Source organism: Dryobates pubescens, chromosome 18, assembly GCF_014839835.1.
Source record: "Dryobates pubescens isolate bDryPub1 chromosome 18, bDryPub1.pri, whole genome shotgun sequence".
NCBI classification, from domain to species: domain Eukaryota; kingdom Metazoa; phylum Chordata; class Aves; order Piciformes; family Picidae; genus Dryobates; species Dryobates pubescens.
Window position 1 is genome coordinate 5,986,354 of NC_071629.1, and position 20,134 is coordinate 6,006,487.

Here is a 20,134-nt window from a genome sequence, read left to right on the forward strand (position 1 = left end):
TACTGTAGCAGCTTGTCTCCTGATTAAGATCTTGCACACAAACTCATTCCCAGCTCTCTCAGGGAAATATTACCAGTGTTTCTGCAGCACTGTTTGGGCTCTCTGTGTGCTTTGGTTTTATCAGGTGTTTGAGTAAGAACAACTAGCATTAGCATGCTCCAGCAAGTCCCAGTGTGCAACTCCAATAAGCCCTGACACATGCATAGTGGCATCACCATAGGAGCAACCCTAGCATGTCTCTCTCTCTCTTTGCACACTCCCTTTGAAAGCAGGAACTGCATTAACAACAAAAGGAGCAGAATCCCTGCAGTGTCACTGCTGTACATAGAGGCAGGTCACCTGAGCTGACTGATACTTCCAACAAACACTGGGGGAAAAGAATCCCTGCAGGGTGGATGAAACCTGCCCTAGACTTGAGGGTTAGCAAGGTCTCATTGCCTCAAGAAGGTCCTCATCAGATTGTCCTCAAGATCTATGTACTGCAGTGGCAAATTCCTAAACCCACTAAATGCAAGCAGGAGTTGGGCTGCTAAAGAGTATTGCATGCTTGCAGGGAAAGTGTGTTTAGGAGTTTCAGAGCTGCATTCTGGCTTCTGTAGGTGGGAATGCAGCTGTCATTAGCCTCTGTTTCCATCCGTAGGTAATAGGCTTGCTCAGAATCATAGAATGGTCTGAATTGGAAGGGACCTCCAAAGGTCATCTAATCCAACCCCCTCTGCAGTCAGCAGGGGCATCCTCAACTAGAGCAGGTTTCCCAGAGCCCTGTCAAGCCTCACCTTCAATATCTCTAGGGATGGGGCCCCAACCACCTCCCTGGGCAACCTGTTCCAGTGTTCCACCACCCCCACAGCAAAGAACCTGTTCCAAAAAAGAAGAAAGTGGGCAGATAAATACTGGAACCTTTTAAACAAAAGAATGAATGGAAAGGGTCCTGTTTGCTGTGTGCATCTGTACTTGTGAAACATACAGCTCAGCATCAGCAGGTGACAGTGCACATCCATCACCTATCTCCCTGCCCTGTTGCACCCTAGGGGGAAAAGCAGTCACTACCAGCCTCCTCAAGAGTCCAGTCTCCAAATTCCTTTGAAGAAATCCCAAACCAGTTGGTTTTCCTTCAGACCAAAAGAAGCATTTTGAGTCGTGGGGAGCAACAACAGGACATTTCTTGTGGCAAGGAAAAGGAGCTCACCATCTCCCCTCCAGCCCCCACTGATCTAAGTTGATTTTTTTTCAGCTGTGCCATTGGTCTTCAAGGGTGGGGGTGGGAAATAATTGCTTGCAAAGCCCAGTTTACTGTCTGATGACTTGTTTCATACCAGCCACTGAGCACCCTGTTGGAGAGGTGTCAGGGTCCCAAATGCCACCACCACTCTCATCTCTCAGAGTCAACAGCGAGTGCTGGAAGCTGGCTGCATAGTGAGATAAGCTTTGAGAACTCCTGCCGATCAGTGGGCTTTTGGCTTTGCTGCAGACCCGTTTTGCAGCCTGGCCAGGCCAAAGGCAGGGACTCAGCCGCTCTGCAGCTTTCCAAGCAGCAAATCTCCGCCGCGCAGAAGGAAGCGGCGCCGGCGGGGGCGGCCTGGCTCCCTCTGGTGGCGTGATGCAGTATAGCAGCGCTCATGTCACAGCATCGCGCTCTGGGGAAGCTGTCACCCGGCAGCGCTTGAACGCTCTGCCACCTCTACGGCAGAGAACTGGCTTTATGAAGATGGGTTGGCTACGCCACAGCCTCTTCCCTTCCTGTCCTCTTCAGTGACATGCCCTGCCTCTGTGCTCATGCATCTGAAGTTGAGTTTCTCCACCTCCTGCTCATCATGCAGGCTACATCAAGGCTCATAAGCAGGGGACGATTGTCTCCTCATCATACATCCTAGTGTTGGTCGTGCTAAAGGATGAGGAGAGGCTGAGGGAGCTGGGGTTGCCTAGCCTGGAGAAGAGGAGGCTCAGGGGAGACCTTCTTGCTGTCTACAACTACCTGAAGGGAGGTTGTAGACAGGTGGGGGTTGGTCTCTTCTCCCAGGCAACCAGCACCAGAACAAGAGGACACAGTCTCAAGCTGCACCTGGAGAGGTTTAGTCTGGATGTTAGGAAGAAGTTCTTCCCAGAAAGAGAGATTGGCCATTGGAATGTGCTGCCCAGGGAGGTGTTGGAGTCACCATCCCTGGAGGTGTTTAGGAAGAGCCTGGATGGGGTGCTTGGTGCCATGGTTTAGTTGATTAGATGGTGTTGGGTGATAGGTTGGACTCGATGATCTCAAAGGTCTTTTCCAACCTGGCTAATTTTACTTCTAATTCTAATTCTAATTCTAATTCCACACCCTTTCTTCCTCTCTGGCAGTTGACTGGCAGTGTTTCTTTTATAAAAGACTGGAACACCCCTCTGGGGCTTTTGACCTGGGAGGCCTGAACTGGTGCACACTAAGTCTACAAGTTGACTTGCTCTCAGTAGATATTCCCTGTATAGAGGCCTCAAGTCCCACCAGCTCAAGTGTCCACAGCATTTAATGCTTATCACAGAAGCAGCCTTCTCAATCTCTTGGCAGTAACCCTTTGAGGGAAGATGTGGTTCTCACCTCTTCTATGCCTGTAGGTAGACCATACAAGAAGAAACTGGCCAGCAGGGAGTCCTGCAAGTTAGTGTCTCCAACACAAGCATGCAGGCACAACACAGCTCAAGAGCACTGCTGAGGCTCTGGGTTCAGGGCTTGAAACCATCACCCTCCATCCCAGGAACCTGCATGCCCTTCAGCTGATGAACAAGGTCAGAGCCCACCAGGACTCCTCCAAATCGAAAGCCAAGTGGTAAATGGCTGCTCAACAGACTGCTTCCTGCAGTCCACCACCCCACCTTGCTCAGCACTTCAATCTACAGGTCCTCTGATTTGTCTCATGCAGATCACTGATGTTTTGCTCCTGGTGTGGTTCTGGACTTCCTGTAGTAGGCTAATGTCTGAAACACAGCACCGAGGTCAGCTACATTTCCACTTCAGTCTTATCCCCTCCAGTGAGTACCAAAGCATTTGTGTGCATCCTGGTGACAAATTATTGCAGGCCAAACCCCCCACTGCCCAGATGGTGTTTTCAGCCTTCCCCTCCTCCTCTTGGTAGTGCCTATAAGCAAGGAGAGAGTCTCTCTTTTTGATCCACATCACACTTGCTCCATGTTTGTCATGTACATTGCTCTGTAATACAGCACATGCCTTTGTATCAAGAAATCTGATCATGAGCTCATTTCTAAGTGGTATTTAAGCTGGGCCCTGATGCTTTTAGGGAGAACAATTCCAAAAGGAGGAGAGGGAGGGGGAAAAAAAAGCTAGCTTGGTAAATGCTGCCCAGAAACAGCCCTGAGATCCTTACGCTGCACTGCACAATCTTCATTAACTTACAAATGAATTCCTGCTGTGTCTCATGGCTTTCTTCAGATGTTATTTTTTCAGCCTCCAAGGACATAACAGTTCTCTTGATTTAAGGAACTGGGCTGAGATGCTGCTTGAGCGTGGCTTGGGGAAGGGCAACAGCATGGGAAAAGATGTTTTATTCAAGAAAGGAGGAGGGGGGAAAAAAAATATCACTTTCAAATAGAAGCAGAGGTTCAATTTAAATAAACTCACAGAGCATAGGCTGGGGAATTCCTGGTTGAAGAGACCAACAGAAGTGGAGTTTGATATTGCTTCAGCTATTCTCTTCAGCCGGGGCCCACAGCGCAGCAAACAGTTCAGTCCCTACCCCATTCCAGAGTCCTTCTTCCACCCACAAGCGGAGTTTGGGAGACAGGTGGGTGTACAGAGAATCCCAGAATCAATGAGGTTGGAAAAGACCTCAAAGATCTTCAAGTCCAACCTGTCACCCAACACCTCATGACTACTAAACCGTGGCACCAAGTGCCACATCCAAACCCCTCTTGAACACCTCCAGGGATGGTGACTCCGCCACCTCCCTGGGCAGCACATTCCCATGGCTATCAACTCTCTCTGGGAAGAACTTTCTCCTCTCCTCAATGACCACCTTCCTCACCTGTGAGCTGGTTCAGGACCTTTCTAGGTGATGAGATCCCCCTCTTCATCCAAGAGATGCCCTACCCCTGGCCTGAAGGCAGCACCTTGCTGCAGAATAAGAATCATTCTCATCCCCTCATTTGCCTATTCACCTCCTGCTCTTAGAGCAAAGGCTTGGTGGTTAGCTTTTTGGTTGGTTGTCTTGGGTCTGGGTTTGTGTGTGTGTGCATTTGTTTGGTGGCTGGGGTTTGCTGGTTTTTGTTGCTGTTGGTTGGTAGGGTTTATTTTGGGGGGTGTTTTTTGTTTGTTTGCTTGCTTTTGCTGCTCTAAATAGGGAGAAGGAGAGAGGCAAGAGGGCATATGCACATTGGCCTAAAATGAGGTGTGACATCTACTGTTCCAGGCCAGGGTACAGCAGTCTGCCACCCAGGCACTTTACACACCGTCTCTGCTTATCAGCTGCAGCAAGGACAGCGCAGAGTCAGGCTGCTGTGAGCCTTTGAGAGGGTTCATGAACTGCAGCCACACTGCCCACTCCTCCCACATCGATTCCCCTTTCATCCACTGTTGAGAAAAGCAATTGCCATGTGTCACTCTGGGCTGACCCCTGCAGCAAGACAGGGCTCCCAGTGGGATAGATTTATGTGACCTTAGCAGTCAGGTCCTCTTGGAGACCTCAGAGCTATTCCAGGCACAGTTCCCTTCCCACAGCTTCTCTTGGCGTAAGATTTCCAGCGCCGGTGACATCTGAACAAAGGTATCTCATCTGTCCTGAGCTCAGGGTGATTCACCATCTGCTCTGACCTTTCCCTTCAGCAGTGCTTTTAAAGAAACTTTGATATCTTTCCCCTCCAATTTGTGCTTTTGCCCAGTGGACATCACTCCCCCGCTGCCTCGCTCCATCACCACACACACATCATTTAGCCTCTCACTGCCTTGCCACAGCTTTAGTCCTACCTGGCCCCTGAGCTCTGAATTCCCACTTGGCTCTGCCTGCAACCTCTCTTTACTGAGGCTCAGAGCCTTACCACACACATCAGCAGTGGTCTGCAAAACCTCCACCCACAGTAGCCACTGGCCTCCAAGCAGCTCCCACAGTTACACAGCATCCAGGTTTGGCAGCAAGTTACTGAGGGCACATCACAATGCAAGTTGCACTTGTGCCCAGAGTAGTGCTCTCAGGGTTTCCCTGTGACTTCATGTAGCTCAATGCAGGCATCTGAAGTTCCCCCCAAAACTTGTTACACTTTTGACAGCTGCTGGTGACCAAGAGCCATCCATCCAACAGTGTGGGCTTGCAGCCCAGAGGGAGGCTGTATCAAAAGCACTGTGGCCAGCAGATGGAGAGAGGTGATTGTGCCACCGTGCTCTGGTGAGAAGGAGGCTACAAGAAGGCTGCAGAGGGACTGTTTGCAAAGGCCTGCAGTGATAGGATGAGGGACAATGGTTTGAAATTAGGGAAGAGGAAATTTGGACTGGATGTTAGGAACAAGTTCTTTAACATGAGGGGGGTGGAACACTGCAACAGGTTGCCCAGGGAGGTAGTTGAGGAATCATCCCTGGAGCTCTTCGAGGTCAGGCTGGACAAGGTCCTGAGCAAGCTGCTCTAGTGGAAGATGTCCCTGCTGACTGCAGAGGGGTTGGACTAGATAACCTTTGGAGATCCCTTCCAACCCAAACCATTCTGTGCTTCTAAGATGGGAATGAGAGCAGCCCAGAAGCTAGACTGCAGGTTTAAGGGACAAAACCTGAATTTAATCTCTTGGTCTGTCTCAAGTGTTTCTAGGGAGCAACTCTTCTGGGTTTACCTTTATTCAAGCTGTAGAATGAGGACAGAATCTCAGCCTCAGAAGGTCAGTAGGTAGGCAGTGAGGAACACACAGAGAGGTGAACCACAGAGCAAGCTGTGCTGTGCACTTTGGCACACCACCACCGTTCTGAGAGCAGCAGGCAGGGACAAGCCAAAGTGGGGATGGTGTTGGCTTTGCCCCCGGGGCTGGAGGACAGAGCAAGGCGAGATGACAACCTGCAGTTCACCGGGATACTGCTGTAAACAACCTCTGTCTCATTGCCACAGCTACAGTACCCTCTACTTAACTGCAATGCATTTAATCAAGATGTTTCTCAGGGAACCAAATAAAGCTTGATGATGCTTAATGGCTGGGGCTTAATGGCCGGGTTGTTTAACTGGGCTAGTAATTTTGATTAATTAAGATGCCTGCAGGTGTTGGAGTGGTACTTAGGCTACAGCTTTGATGCTCAGAGGCAAGAGGGGGTTTGTGGCCCCTTCCAAAGGATTTCTACTCCTGCCTAGTTCAGCAAAGCAAAACCTTGCAAAGAAGTTAACTCTTTTGTAGCTGGCAGTAGCCCCCAGATTCTGGGAAGCTTGGCAGCCTGCATGTTCCTTTGAGCAGTCTCCCCTTGGGATGATCTATGGAAACCCCCAACAACCCAAACTTTTGCCTAGGGCAGCCTCTGTCTCCTCGATAGGAAGAAAGAAACAATGTGAGAGGATCTCCAGGTGTCTGCATTCAGGCAATGGACTCGAGCAGAACAGCAATCTGCCCACCCTTTGACCAGTAGACCAGGAGACCTTGTCCTTTTGAGCAGGGGAAAATCCAAAGCCTGGCTTCCTGAGAGTTTATCCTCTGTGTTCATGTACCCTCACACTGTGATTTCAGCTTCCCCCTGCCATCATATCTCCCTTTCCAGGCAATAGAACAGAATAAACCAGGTTGGAAGAGACCTTCTGGATCATCAAGTCTAATCTATCATCCATCACCACCTAATCAACTAAACCATGGTATCATAGTATCAGTCAGGGTTGGAAGGGACCACGAGGATCACCTAGTTCCAACCCCCAAACCATGCATCCAAGCACCCTATCAAGTCTCCAATACTTTCTCAGCCCTGCTGTGTCACCAAGTCATTAGCTTCCCCCTCATGGAATGACCTCCTGGAGTATGGATGTGGAGAGTGACTGGCCAGCAGGTGCAAGAAATCCCAGCAGAAGTCACCCCCCAGGCAGTACCAATTGGTGTTTCCCTTTTCTGTTCAGCAGAGAGCTTTCTTATAAACCATACTCACCTCAGATTTTTGTCTCTTGAATGCAGATAAACAGCTCCAGGTTAAAAAGTATTTAGGGAGAAAATGGGACAGGGCTAGCAGTGTGGCATATGCTCATTGCCATGGGAAACAAAACATTAAAGAGAGGCAGACTGAGCCAAACTCATCCTTCTCACTATCAAACACTGCTGTTAAACTAAGCAGAATGTGATGGTTTAAGGCTTAGCAAGTACTATTGCTGACTCTTAAAGGCAATGCTGCCTTGCAGATAGGGCACTGGAATAGAGATCAGAAAAGCAGAGTTATCAGAGGATCATAGAATGGTTTGGGTTGGAAGGGACCTCCAGAGGTCATCCAGTTCAACCCCCCTGCAGTCAGCAGGGACATCCTCCACTGGAGCAGGTTGCTCAGAGCCTTGTCAAGCCTGACCTTGAAGATCTCCAGGGATGGGGCCTCAAAGACTTCCCTGGGCAATTTGTTCCAGTGTTCCACCACCTTCATGATAAAGAACTTGTTCCTGACATGCAGTCTAAATCTTCTCTAATTTCAAGCCATTGCCCCTTGTCCTACCACTGCAGGCCTTTGTTACAGTCCCTCTGCAGCCTTCTTGTAGCCCCCTTCAGGTACTGGCAGGCTGTTATTAGATCTCCCCACAGCCTTCTCTTCTGCAGGCTGAACAACCCCAGCTCCCTCAGCCTGTCCTTGTAGCAGAGGTGTTCCAACCCCCTGATCATTTTCATGGCCCTCCTCTGGACCTGCTCCATCAGGTCCATGTCCTTCCTGTGTTGAGGGCTCCAGAGCTGGACACAGTACTGCAGGTGAGGTCTCACCAGAGCAGAGCAAAGTGGCAGAATCACCTCTCTCCATCTGCTGGCCACACTGCTTTTGATGGCAGCCTAGGCTGCCATTGTCCTTCTGGGCTGCAAGTGCACAGTTGGCTCATGCCCAGCTTCTCATCCAGCAGCACCCCCAAGTCCAGGGCTGCTTTCCACCACCTCATCCCACAGCCTGTACTGATAATGAGGATTGTTCCAACAAAGCACATTCTGCTTTACTTTGGGTTTACTGAAGGAATTTGAGCAAATGTTATCTTCACATTCCACTTTTCTTGTCATTTGTGTAAGAAATGCAAAAATGAAGCAGCAGATTGGTTAGGGGCCACAAAGACAAACTTCTCACAAGCATCAGCCTTACTCTAACTTCTTGGCACCCACAGGCAGTGCAAACTGAGCCAGGAGGAATGTTCTCAGCCTTTTCATACATCTGCATTGCTCCTCTCCACCACAGCTTTACAGAGGAGGAACAAGAGGCAACCCAATGGAATTCATGGACACTTAAGCAAACACAAATTCAAGCAGCCTCTTAGTCTTCGGACTTGATGATCTTGAAGGTCCTTTCCAACCTGGTTAATTCTATTCCATTCTAATTCTATTATCTGGGAAAAAAACAATCTCATTGACCAGTATAGGTTGGGGACTGACCTGTTGGAGAGCAGCATATGGGGTCCTGGTGGACAGAAGGATGACCATGAGACAGCAATGTGCCCCTGTGGCCAAGAAGGCCAATGGCATCCTGGGGTGGATTAGAAGGGGGATGGCTAGTAGGTCAAGAGAGGTTCTCCTCTCCCTCTACTCTGCACTGGTAAGGCCTCATCTGGAATATTGTGTCCAGCTCTGGGCCCCTCAGTTCTAAAAGGGCCTCAGGGAACTGCTTGAAAGAATCCAGTACAGAGACATAAAGATGATGGAGTGGAACATCTGCCTTGTGAGGAAAGGCTGAGGGTGCTGGGGCTCTTTAGCTTGGAGGAGCCTGAGGGGGGCCCTCATTCATGTTTATAAAGATGTGAAGGGCAGTGTTGGGAGGATGGAGCCAGGCTCTGCTCAGTGACATCCAATGACAGGACAAGGGGCAGCTGGTGCAAGCTGGAGGAGAGGAGGCTCCAACAGGAACATAAAGGAAACCCTTCTTTTTTTGCTTTGTAAGGGAAAGTTCCTCTTATTTCACTTTTAGAAGGTCCCTTGGGGCATAATATAGAGAAAGCAACTGGAACTGTTTATTGGAGCACATCCTTTTATTAATCAGGAAAGATGAGAAAAATAGCTGAAGTAGCTGAGAGGAGATTCTGAACTGGCCTCAGTCCCAGTGTTGGAGGCCAAGCAAGAAAATGACCATTTGCAAGTCTTGCAACAGTTACTAAGCACAAGGCTCACTGACCAAGGCTTCATTGTGCTGCTTATCAGCCATAACCACCAACAGGCTTGCTCTGGCTCACAGAACTGTAATCTCCTATTTTCTGGATCACAGAGCCTGCATCTGAAGGAAGCAGAACATAAACCAGAGCAGCACAAGAGCTGGACAGCCTCAGCTGATGGAACCCATGGGTGCTGTGCCACTCCTAAGGCAGTCAATGCCTCCATGGATATTCCATTTCATGACCAGTTAGGTTGCAAGAAGACTTCAAACCAAGAGATTGCACTTGGCAGACTCTGACTATTTCTCTACCCATCAGGCAAAATTTATGAAATCAAACTCCCTTGACACTCTCAAGGTCACTTCTAAGGTCTCCTCTTCAGAGAGAAAACGAGCTTTGCCGTTCTGGCTGTCCACACGGTAGGGGAGATGCAGCAGCAGCTTCCTGTAAGAGAGGACAGTGAATTTTCAGTGTCTCAGAGCAAAAGAGATGCCATTGCAAGCCACTCTTGCAGTTCACCAGCAGGCATAGTCTTTCAACACATCTGGTTCTCGTGACAGGTGCCTGCTGCACAGCTACCCAGGCCCTGTGCTCCTTCCTGCTGGCTGTGGTTATGGCAAGTTTCCAGTGATGGGTTGTAGTTTTTTTCCCCCCACTGCTCTTGCTTTTGTAAAGTGCAGAGGAAGGAGGAACTGCACTGAAAATAGAGAAGGCTCTGGGGAGACCTAAGAGTGCATTTTAGTACAAGAATGCTGCAGAGGGACAGTTCCCAAAGGCCTGCAGTGACAGGATGAGGGGCAATGGTTTGAAATCACAGTAGATTGAGACTGGATGTTGAGAACAAGTTCTGCACCATGAGGGTGGTGGAAGACTAGAATAGGTTTCCCAGGGAGGTAGTTGAGGCTCCATCCCTGGAGATATCCAAGGGCAGGCTCAGCAAGGCCCTCTGCAACCTGCTGTAGTGGAGGATGTCCCTGCTGACTGCAGGGGGGGTGGACTGGATGACCTTTGGAGGTCCCTTCCAACCCAAACCATTCTGTGACTGATAGTGCTCTCCTGGTGATAAAAACCCAAACAATGCCTAAAGCCTAAACATGCCTTTGGGAGCTTGTCTTCTCCAGTAAAAAGACATGTGGTGCATCCTGATGAGAGATTCTGGGCAGAGCAGTTTCACAGAGGATGTGCCTGCACTGCAAAGCACAGCTCAGGGATGAAAATGGACTTAGGGGTACAAAGTTGCTGGGATTTTGACCTCCATCAAAGTTGAATCCATTGATCCCTGCCTGTGGCTTAGGCACCTAATCCACAAAGAAAAGCTGGATCCTGGACTCAGGAGTTATTCCACAGTCCCTCACTATGTTAGATGTTCCCTGGAATGGCTGACAAGCCTTCCAGTCTCCTTGAGGATGCCTCAGTCTGGACCCATTCAATGCTTCTCATTGATGGTAATTCAATCTTACTTGCTCATGCAAGGCCTGGACTCCTTCCTCTCCTTTCTCAGCCTTCTATATTAACAATACAACTGATGGGCCAGTCTTGGACCTCCATTCTACTGACAGTGCAAGCAGCATCAAGGACACTTTAGAATCAAGAGGTTTGCCCAAACTCTCTAAAGCCTGGCAAGACAACACAGCAGCATAGATGGAGGTTACTTGAAACTGGGGTTTAGGTCATGCCAATTCTTCTTTGGACCTTTTCAGCTGTCTTGTGGGAGCCACCACTGGAAGAGGTAGAGTCAAAACACTCTTGCACCAGACCCACTGACAGCAGCTGTTTGCTATGATTTGGAGAAGTCCTTGCAATCAGCTTGGCCTAGAATCAACCCCAGGGCTACAGAGGTGGAAATGGTTCTTCTGAACCCTCTCACACCTCTGTGAGAGTACAGTGTTATTCAGTATGGAGAGCTTGAATTCTTGCTTCTTTCATACTGAGAAGGCTTGCACATACATTCATGAAAGCTGCACTGGCTCAGGCTTTACCCAAGCAACCCTCAGAGTCACAGCAAACTTTTCATTTGCTAGGCTTGTGACTAGAGACAGCTGGATACTGAGAAGATAATGGCAGATCTGAGTCACCAAAAGGAGATGATTTGCAAAAGAAAAAGGCTGCTGCTGGTGTCCTGAATCTGCACTATGGCATGAAGCTACCTCTTTTTTACTACCTAGAGCTTCTGCAAGTCATGAGCTGAACAATTACCCCCCCTGATTTTCCAGTTTGAGGGCTGGCACCTCCAAACATTCTGCCACTCCTCTTCCATCTTTAGCTTAAATCTAAGCAGAGAGTAACTGTCCCACCCTGGTTTTGTCTGTGAGGAAAAAGTGGCTTTTCTATAGCTAGGCTGCTAGGGACAGAGCTTAATCCACAGCCTGCACCTTGAATTCATTTGCAGGAACCTGTTCACATATGGATCTTCCCATATCCCATTCAGTGCAGCAAATTGGCCCAGAGAGGATTCAGCTTATGAAAGCTCTCCTGTTGTGAAGGACTTGAAGAAAACCAGACATGGGAATTACCTGGAAATCTCAGGCAGGGCAATTGCACACTGAAGGAAGACTGAGAAGTCTGAGAGTAGATCAATAGGTTGGATTTGAAATAGCCATATATATATATATATATAAAGAACTCAAAGGGATTCTCTTTAGAAAGAGCTTGTAAAATGTCCATCTCTGCATCTGTGCCTGGATGTGCTCACAATTTGGCTTTCACCTTCTGAAAGTGTATCTGCAGGTTTTTTTGCCAGCTCAGTGTTCAAAGGCAGCTTGGATAGGGCCTTCAGCAACCTGCTCCAGGAGGTGTCCCTGCCCATGGCAGAAGGGGTGGAACTGGCTGATCTTTAAGGTGCCTCCCAGCCCAAACCATTTGGTTGTTCTGTTCCATACTTGTACAAGTGAATATTGAGAAAACAACTCCCAAGAAGTCCTTCAAGACCATGGGCAGCTTTTTGCCAGATATTTTTGGCCCTTGAAGCCTCACTGTTGGAGCAGCAAAAATCTGTCTTCAAGCTATTTTTGCTGGAGCAGTATCACAGATTCACAGCTAGCAAGCCATACACCTACAGAAGGATTATGGTTGGGTTTGCCTACATCTATTCCTCATGTGCAATTAATAATCATAGAATCACAGAATGGTCTGGGTTGAAAGGGACCTCTGAAGGTCATCTAGTCCAACCCTCTCTGCAGCCAGCAGGGGCACCCTCAACTAGATCAGGATGCCTGAAGCCCTGTTGAGCCTCACTTGAAGTACCTCCAGGGATGGGGCCTCAACCACCTCCCCAGGCAATACACTGACCTTCAGCTTTGCTTTCTGCACAGCATTCAGTTGAAGGCTGGGTCCCAGCTCCTTTTAAGCAAGGTGCTAACTGTCCTTCTAGCAACCATGTTGCACTTACTTTTGGGGAGTTCGAAGGTCAAGAACCTGGTCCTGGATGTCCAATGTGATGTCTGCAAACTTTGTCTCTGGCAGCTTGATTTTCACCTGAAAGGAGGGGCAGAGCTGTGGTTAGCTGTGTGGCCTTACAGGCCGTGTAAGGGCTCATCTTCATGACTATTTTGATGCCAGTGTCAAAGAGCAGCACTCTGAGTAGGTAATTTGGATTAGAGCAAAGATGACAGTGAGAGTCACAGCTTTCAGTAGCTTAGTGATGTGCATGGATGTTCTAATTGTCTTCCTAATCCTGAGCTGATGATGTGTTGGACAGGTATTCTACATCCAGCCAAACCCAGTGGCTTTGTGTATTCCAGGAACAGCTGGCTGGAACAACTGCACAGCAGTTCCACTTGTCCTGAAGTCCAGCAAGCAGGGTGGGCTTCAATCATATGGGAATGGGACAGCAGCTGACACCTCTAACTTTTAGGACTGTCAGTGTTGGAGCATTCTGCTGACTGGCATACCTGGTAATAAACACAGACAGATTAAAACCACCTCCTTCCCAGCCCCTCTCCCTTCCAAAACCATGCCTGAGATGAAACTTCATCTTAAGAGCTACTTTTAGCTCCCCTCAGACTGTCAGTACTACGTGCACAGATTCTCCCAAGCACAGCAGGGCCTTGAAGAGACAGACAGATTCCTCAGGTTGTTGTGGTTTAAGCTCAGCCAGCAACAAAGCACCACCTGGCTGCTTGCTCACTTCTCACCCTCGATGGGATGAGGGGGAGAAGATGCAACAAAAGGCTTGTGGGTGGACAGGGAGGGCTTGTCACCAACTGTGGTAACATGGAAAACCATAACAACTTTGGAGGAAAAATGAGAATCAGTTTAATCTGTTAGCAATCCAATCAGCAGAACAATGCTGGGGGAGGGAATTTTCAACCCACCACAGAAATAAACCAAGATCTTGACAATATCTTTTCCCCATCCTTCCCTTCTTCCCTGGCTCAACTTTACTCTTGAGTTCTCTACCTCCTTCCCACTCCCAGCAGTACAGGGGAATGGGAATGAAGGTTGCAGTCAGTTCACCACACGTTGCTTCTGCTGTTCTTCCTTCCTCAGGGGGAGTACTCCTCACACTTTCCCTGCTCCAGTATGGAGTGCCTCCCATGGGAGAGAGTCATCCATGAGCTTCTCCAACACAAGTTCTTCCTGTGGGCTGCAGCTCTGCATGAACTGCTCCAGCATGGATCCCCTCCACAGGGCTACAGTCCTTCAGAAAGAGACTGCTCCAGTGCAGGCTTCCCACAAAGTCACAGACTTCTTCTGGCACAGCCACCTGCCCTGCTGTGGGCTCCTCCAAGGGCTGCAGGCAGATGTCTGCTCCACTGTTCATCTCCACAGGGTGCAGAGGGTCAGGTTGCTGTCTCACTATGGGCTGTAGGAGAACCTCTGCTCCAATGTACCTCCTTCCCTTCTTCACTCTCTTTGGTGTCCACACAGTTCTCCATCTCACACCCCACTGCAGCTTTTCCAGCAGATTCTTTTTCTTTTGATTTCCTCTTGAATGGTTAATTAGCAGCCATGGTTGATTAGCTTTTCCTCAGCCAGCATAAGGGTGGCTTGGAGCCAAGGAAACTTCTAGCAGCTTCCCAAAGCAGCCACCCCTACAGCATCTCCCCTGCCACCAAAACACTGCCTCACAAACTCAACTCACAACTGTAAATGCTTGAAGAACTGTAAGAAAATCCCATAGGAGGCCAAAGGCAGCAACACAGCTTGGTGCTTATATTCTGCCCCTTAAGAAGGGCAGAGAAAGAGCACAAAGAAAGGAGATACAGATTCAGCTCACCACTATATCTTCACAGCAGGCTGTGGAGGGGTCTTTCCTGCTCATCCCAAAGAAGACATCCTCTGTCCCCACAGATTGTTTGAATAAAATCTCATACCTGAGAAAGAAGCAGCTGCCTCTTAGTACTGGAGAAGGGGAGGCTAATATCCTCATTGCATTTTCTCCTCCTTTTCAGTCTCCCTTCAAGGCTTCAGCTGATCTGCAGTGGGTTTCTGTACAGAACCCTGGCTGATTGCATGCCAGTGGCACCCTAGGCTGCATCAAAAGCACTGTGGCCAGCACATCAAAAGAGGTGATTCTGCCACTTTGCTCTGGTGAGACCTCACCTGCAGTACTGTGTCCAGCCCTGCAGCTCTCAACACAGGAAGGACATGGACCTGATGGAGAGGGTCCAGAGGAGGGCCACAAAAATGATCAGAGGGCTGGAACAGCTCTGCTATGAGGACAGGCTGAGGGAGCTGAGGTTGTTCAGCCTGGAGAAGGCTCTGGGGAGACCTAATAGCAGCCTTCCAGTACCTGAAGAGGGCCTATAAGAAGGCTGCAGAGGGACTGTTTCCAAAGGTCTGTAGGGATAGGATGAAGGACAATAGTTTGAAATTAGAGAAGAGGAGATTTAGATTGGATGTCAGGAAAAAGTTCTTCATCATGAGGGTGGTGGAACACTGCAACAGGTTGCTCAGTGTGGTAGTTGAGGCCCCATCCCTGAAGCTATTCAAGGTCAGGCTCAGCAAGGCCCTCTGCAACCTGCTCTAGTGGAGGATGTCCCTGCTGACTGCAGGGGGGTTGGACTGGATGACTTTTGGAGGTCCCTTCCAACCCAAACCATTCTATGATGCTGTGTAACCCCCAGGAAGGCAGTCTCAGCTCACTTACTCTGGCTGTTCTCTAGGATCCCAGGTGTCATCAAATTCAGATCCTTCTGGGACCTCCTCTGTATTCCAAATAGTTTTGCTGTTTTCATGTTTCACCTGAAAAGCATCTGTAAGTGATGAGGAAAACCATACTGTGGTATTTTGGAATGACTCTGTTCCTCTAGCCTTGTGGGAAACTTAAGATTTTGGTAGGCTTTAGAAGCATCTTTGCATTAAAAGCATTCCACTCAATTATTACAATGCCTGCCTCAGCATCTTATGACTAAGAATTTGGAGAGGAAGGATGTTTCCTTTTCCCTTCCATCCCCTATCTTAAGGAAATACTCCTTTCAGGCATAAAGTATCTACCATTTCAAAATGGGCAAAGTGTAGAAGTATGAACAGAACAAGAGGACAGTATTTCAGAACAGGAGGACACAGTCAGAACAGGAGGACACAGTTTCAAGCTGCGCCAGGGCAAGTTTAGACTGGAGGTGAGGAGAAAGTTCTTCCCAGAGAGAGTTGTTAGCCATTGGAATGTGCTGCCCAGGGAGGTGGTGGAGTCACCATCCCTGGAGGTGTTCAACAGGGGATTGGACGTGGCACTTGGTGCCATGGTTTAGTAGTCGTGAGGTGTTGGGTGACAGGTTGGACTTGATGATCTTTGAGGTCTTTTCCAACCTTATTGATTCTATGATTCTGTTCTGTGAACCATTACTCTTCCCCAAGCCCCCTGATAATGAGATCTTTACATGAGCAGAGTCACTTCCTAAGGACCTCCTCCTCACACAGAAATCCAGTTCCTCCCATTAATTGTTGAGCACAGCTCACAAAGTGCTGAAGTGCACAGGCAGAACACTAGGCCTGTCCTAAGTGACAAATAAAATGGGGTTTTCTAGCAAGCTTATAAATCCAACAGCTTGAAGGTTTTTGAGTAGAAACTCTGGCTTTTGTTGGAAGGTCAAGCAAAAATACTCTCTTTGTTATATTTGCCACAGTTCTTTTCCTGCTCCTGTGCTCAGGAGTTGCCCTTTCTGCTTCTCTTTGTGTATTTTTGCAGTTAAGGTTTCAGGTAAAGAAGAATTTTACAGTGTAACTGTAAAAATGCAATCCTAGTTCCAGCCATCCATCCAAGTCAGTGACAACTCTCTTACTGAAGCAAACCCCATCAGTAGTAACTCACCACAGCTGTTACAGTTTGCTAACATGGGACTGAATGATGACTAAACACAAACATGCCTCCTTACCAGGAGTCTCTGTCTTTACTGGTCCAATGCTACCAGGAGTCATGGTGCTAACAGAACAGTGTGGCTGCAAAACAGGCAAATGGAACTTGAATCAATACCCATAGAACTCAGAGCAGTGGTGATGATTATAGGAAACATAGAATGCACTGAGTTGGAAGGGATCTTTACATTAGAGGTCATCTAGCAATAAGCAGGGACAACCTCCACTAAAGCAGGTTCCTCAGAGCCTGACCTTGAGTATCTCCAAGAGTGGAGACTCTACCACCTCCCTGGGCAACCTGCTCCAGTGTTCCACCACCCTCACAGTAAAGAAATCCCTAATGTCCAATCTAAATCTACCCTGCTCCAGTTTAAAACCATTGTTCCCCCTGTGCTGTTGCTACATGCTTTTGTAACTAGTCCTTCCTTGGCTGTCTTGTAGGCTCTCTTCAGGTACTGGAAGGCTGCTATAAGCTCTCCCCAGCTCTTCCAGGTTGAACACCCCCAACTCTCTTAGCCTGCCTTCATGAGAGAGGTGCTTCAGCCCTCTGATAATTTCTGTGGCCATCCCATTTCTCTTTGCCAAGAGTGAAAATGCACATACTGCAGGTGATACCTTAAACTGAACAGACATCATGTCCACAGACATAAAATGTTAACCTAGGCCAAACAAATCCCTGCCACAACCCAGAACACATTACACCACATTTTCATGACCAAACCACCGAGCATTCTCTTCTCTTCACCCTCACCCAGCAGAAAGTAACCTTGACACACTGAGCTGAAGTGGAACTCCCAGCAGCACCACCTGACAGGCAGATGTGCTGCTTGAGGATTAGTTTCCATGGCATTTTGGCAAGGTCTCCATGTTTTGCCTGCCATGAAAATATTGCAGGGAACCGAAGAGTGCTACGTGAAAAATCTCCTCGCAGTGTTTGGATTAGTTTTGACAGTAGAGCTCATAGGAGGCAACAACATCCTCCTCTTATTATGGATTAATTTAGTGCTAATAGGCTAATGTGAGGCATCCCTCTCTGTATGAACATCCCTACCAGGGTTGGCTAAAAGTGCCTCGCACGCATGGAACATTAAATTAAGTCAAAAGAAAGATTTCAATTTACCCAGATTGGCTCAGGCTTAATTGACAGCCCTGGTGGCAATTTTCCATCCCTCTCTCTGAAGTGTCATTCATTTCATTAATAAGCTGTAAACAAACTATATTTAAAGCCAGGATGTTTGCTGCAAAGTTGTGCAGCCCACAATGCAAGAGCTAAAATGCAGGCATTAAACAGCTGCAGGGCAGTTAGAGCACGAAGGACCACAGCTACCACCTACTGAAAGGAAATGCCAAGGGACAAGCACACTTTTTATCCCACATATTACTGCCATTGCCACTCTTAGTGCACAACTGCTGAGTCACCCAGATGGCTTTTTGCTGAGCAGTGATGTGGAGAAAACCTCAGGGTTCCACCCAAGGGTTCCACAATGATGGGGGTGGAACACTGGAGCAGGTTGCCCAGGGAGGTTTTTGGGGTCCCATCCCTGGAGATATTCAAAGTGAGGCTCTGGGCAACCTGATCTAGTGGAGGATGTCCCTGCTTACTGCAGAGGGGTTTGGACTAGCTGACCTTCAGAGGTCCCTTCCAACCCAAACCATTCTATGACTTGCCATTTTTGTTACCCATGCCACAGTATGATGTGATGTGGGGTGCTTGGTGCCATGGGTTAGTTGTTTAGGTGGTGTTGGATTGGTTGATGGGTTGGACACGATGATCTTGAAGGTCTCTTCCAACCTGGTTTATTCTATGTATGTATTCTATGTATGTGTTCAAAGTCCTCACAGACTTGGCAAAGTTTTGAGCTCTCACAGAAGCCTTCTACCCGATCTAGGGGAGGATGCCCCTTGCTTACTGCAGAGGGGCTTGGACTAGCTGACCTTTGGAGGCCCCTTCCAACCCAGAGCTTTCCAGGATTCTGTGACACATTGTGACTGGTGGTCCTTGTAGCCCTGCTGGGAGATTTCTTCCCAGAACAAATGCACACCTAGATAAAAGCAGCAGCAGCATATTGAAAGATCAGCATCCATTTCCCAAACCCTTTACATTTGATCTGCTCCTGAAATGAATTGACACAGAATGATGGAAAGATATTTCCCTCAATAACCACTCAGATTATTCTCCTTAGAATGATTATTCACCCCTTCTACAATCACCAACATATCTACTGTACTTCAATGGTCAATTACCTCTACAGTTCCTTAACGATTGAGACACAGAACTAGTACATTTAGTTGCCTCTGGATATTTTAGTCCTTACTCAGGAGGTGAGCAGCAGCCTTTTTTTCCCTTCATATTAAGTATTTTGCTGTAATTACCTTCTGGAAATCTCTGGAACAATTCAGGGAAAAGTAAGGGAGAGCCTAAAGTACCAAAAGCTCTTTTATCTACCTGTTCTCATTTCCTTCAGGCTGAAAATTTAAATGTCCTTCCCATTTTGTAGTCACAGTCCCTCCTTGTTTTCCTGGGGCATCTTCCCTCAAGATCTTGTTATCCTGAAAGTATTTTCTAGATGTTTCAGTCAGGCCAAAAACCTTCTAAGGTTTTCATTCTCATTTTACTCACTCCAGGAAGAAGAAACAAAGAGAGAGAATTGCTTCTTCTCAGTTAAAAAGGTTAGGCTATGGAACAACATATAAAAGAAGCAGCATTTCTCATGGAAGACTCACCACATGCTCATCATCATCATCATCTTCTTCTTCTTGAGAATCACGAAGTAGTTTGGCAAGAAACTGCAGAGAAGAGCCTGAGGAAATACTGTCCATAGCAATACCCTCTGCTTGCCTAGGCAGGAAAAAAACAAGTGACAGAGGAAAAAAAATGGAACAGAATGCATTCTGTACTGCCTGTGAAGCACTATATTGCTGCTGTGTGTTCTGGAAGGGTAAAATTTAGCCCAATCCTTACAAGCCTGATGTCAGAACATGTAAAATGGAACATAATCAACCTTTCCTCAGTGCTCAGATTACAGACCCTTTTGCACCACAGGCATGAATTGCCATCAGAGCTGAAGCCTTGCAGTGACTATCAGCTCTGGCAGACCTCACTTCATTACGGATCTGCAGCTACAGCAGCCAGGACAAGGGCAGCAGAACGGCTTGGTTCAGGCCTCGCACTGAGAAGTCGGGCAGAGGACTTCACACAGGTTCCAAGCCTTGCTCCGGGGAGGCTTGCTACAGACCAGCTGCGGGCTCAGACTGAGGGCGCACGGAGCCAGCACCCGGGAAAGCCGCCCGCAGCACCAGGGCAGGCGGCTGGCTCTCAAACGTACCGGGCACGGCCCGGTTCGGCGCAGCGGCAGCAAGGAGCCCCTCCGGCCCGCCCGGGCCCCGCCGCAGAGCAGCCGCCGGCAGCCAGGCGCGGCCGCGTCCCTCGTCTCCGCGGCAACCGCGGCTGCCCGCCCCCTGTGACGCCGCCAGCGGATCCCGCAGGGGCGGCGGCGGCGGCAGCCAATAGCTGTAGGAGGCGGGAAGGCCTCGGCCGGCGGTTGGAGGAGAGGAGCGGAAGTGGAAGCGCAGTCGCGCGGTGTGCG

The 20,134-nt window shown here is 48.6% G+C and overlaps 1 protein-coding gene across 1 annotated transcript; it reads right to left on the reverse strand.

The window, feature by feature from the left end:
• Positions 1-9,136: 9,136 nt before the first annotated feature.
• On the reverse strand, positions 9,137-19,959 carry DNAAF6 (dynein axonemal assembly factor 6). The gene is made up of 7 exons (XM_054169437.1): positions 19,874-19,959; positions 19,272-19,386; positions 16,568-16,631; positions 15,343-15,448; positions 14,470-14,566; positions 12,640-12,725; positions 9,137-9,695 (listed from the first exon to the last, which is right to left on the reverse strand). The coding sequence occupies exons 2-7, from the start codon at positions 19,365-19,367 to the stop codon at positions 9,566-9,568; spliced, it is 579 nt and encodes a 192-aa protein (XP_054025412.1). The 5' UTR covers positions 19,368-19,386; positions 19,874-19,959; the 3' UTR covers positions 9,137-9,565.
• Positions 19,960-20,134: the final 175 nt, after the last annotated feature.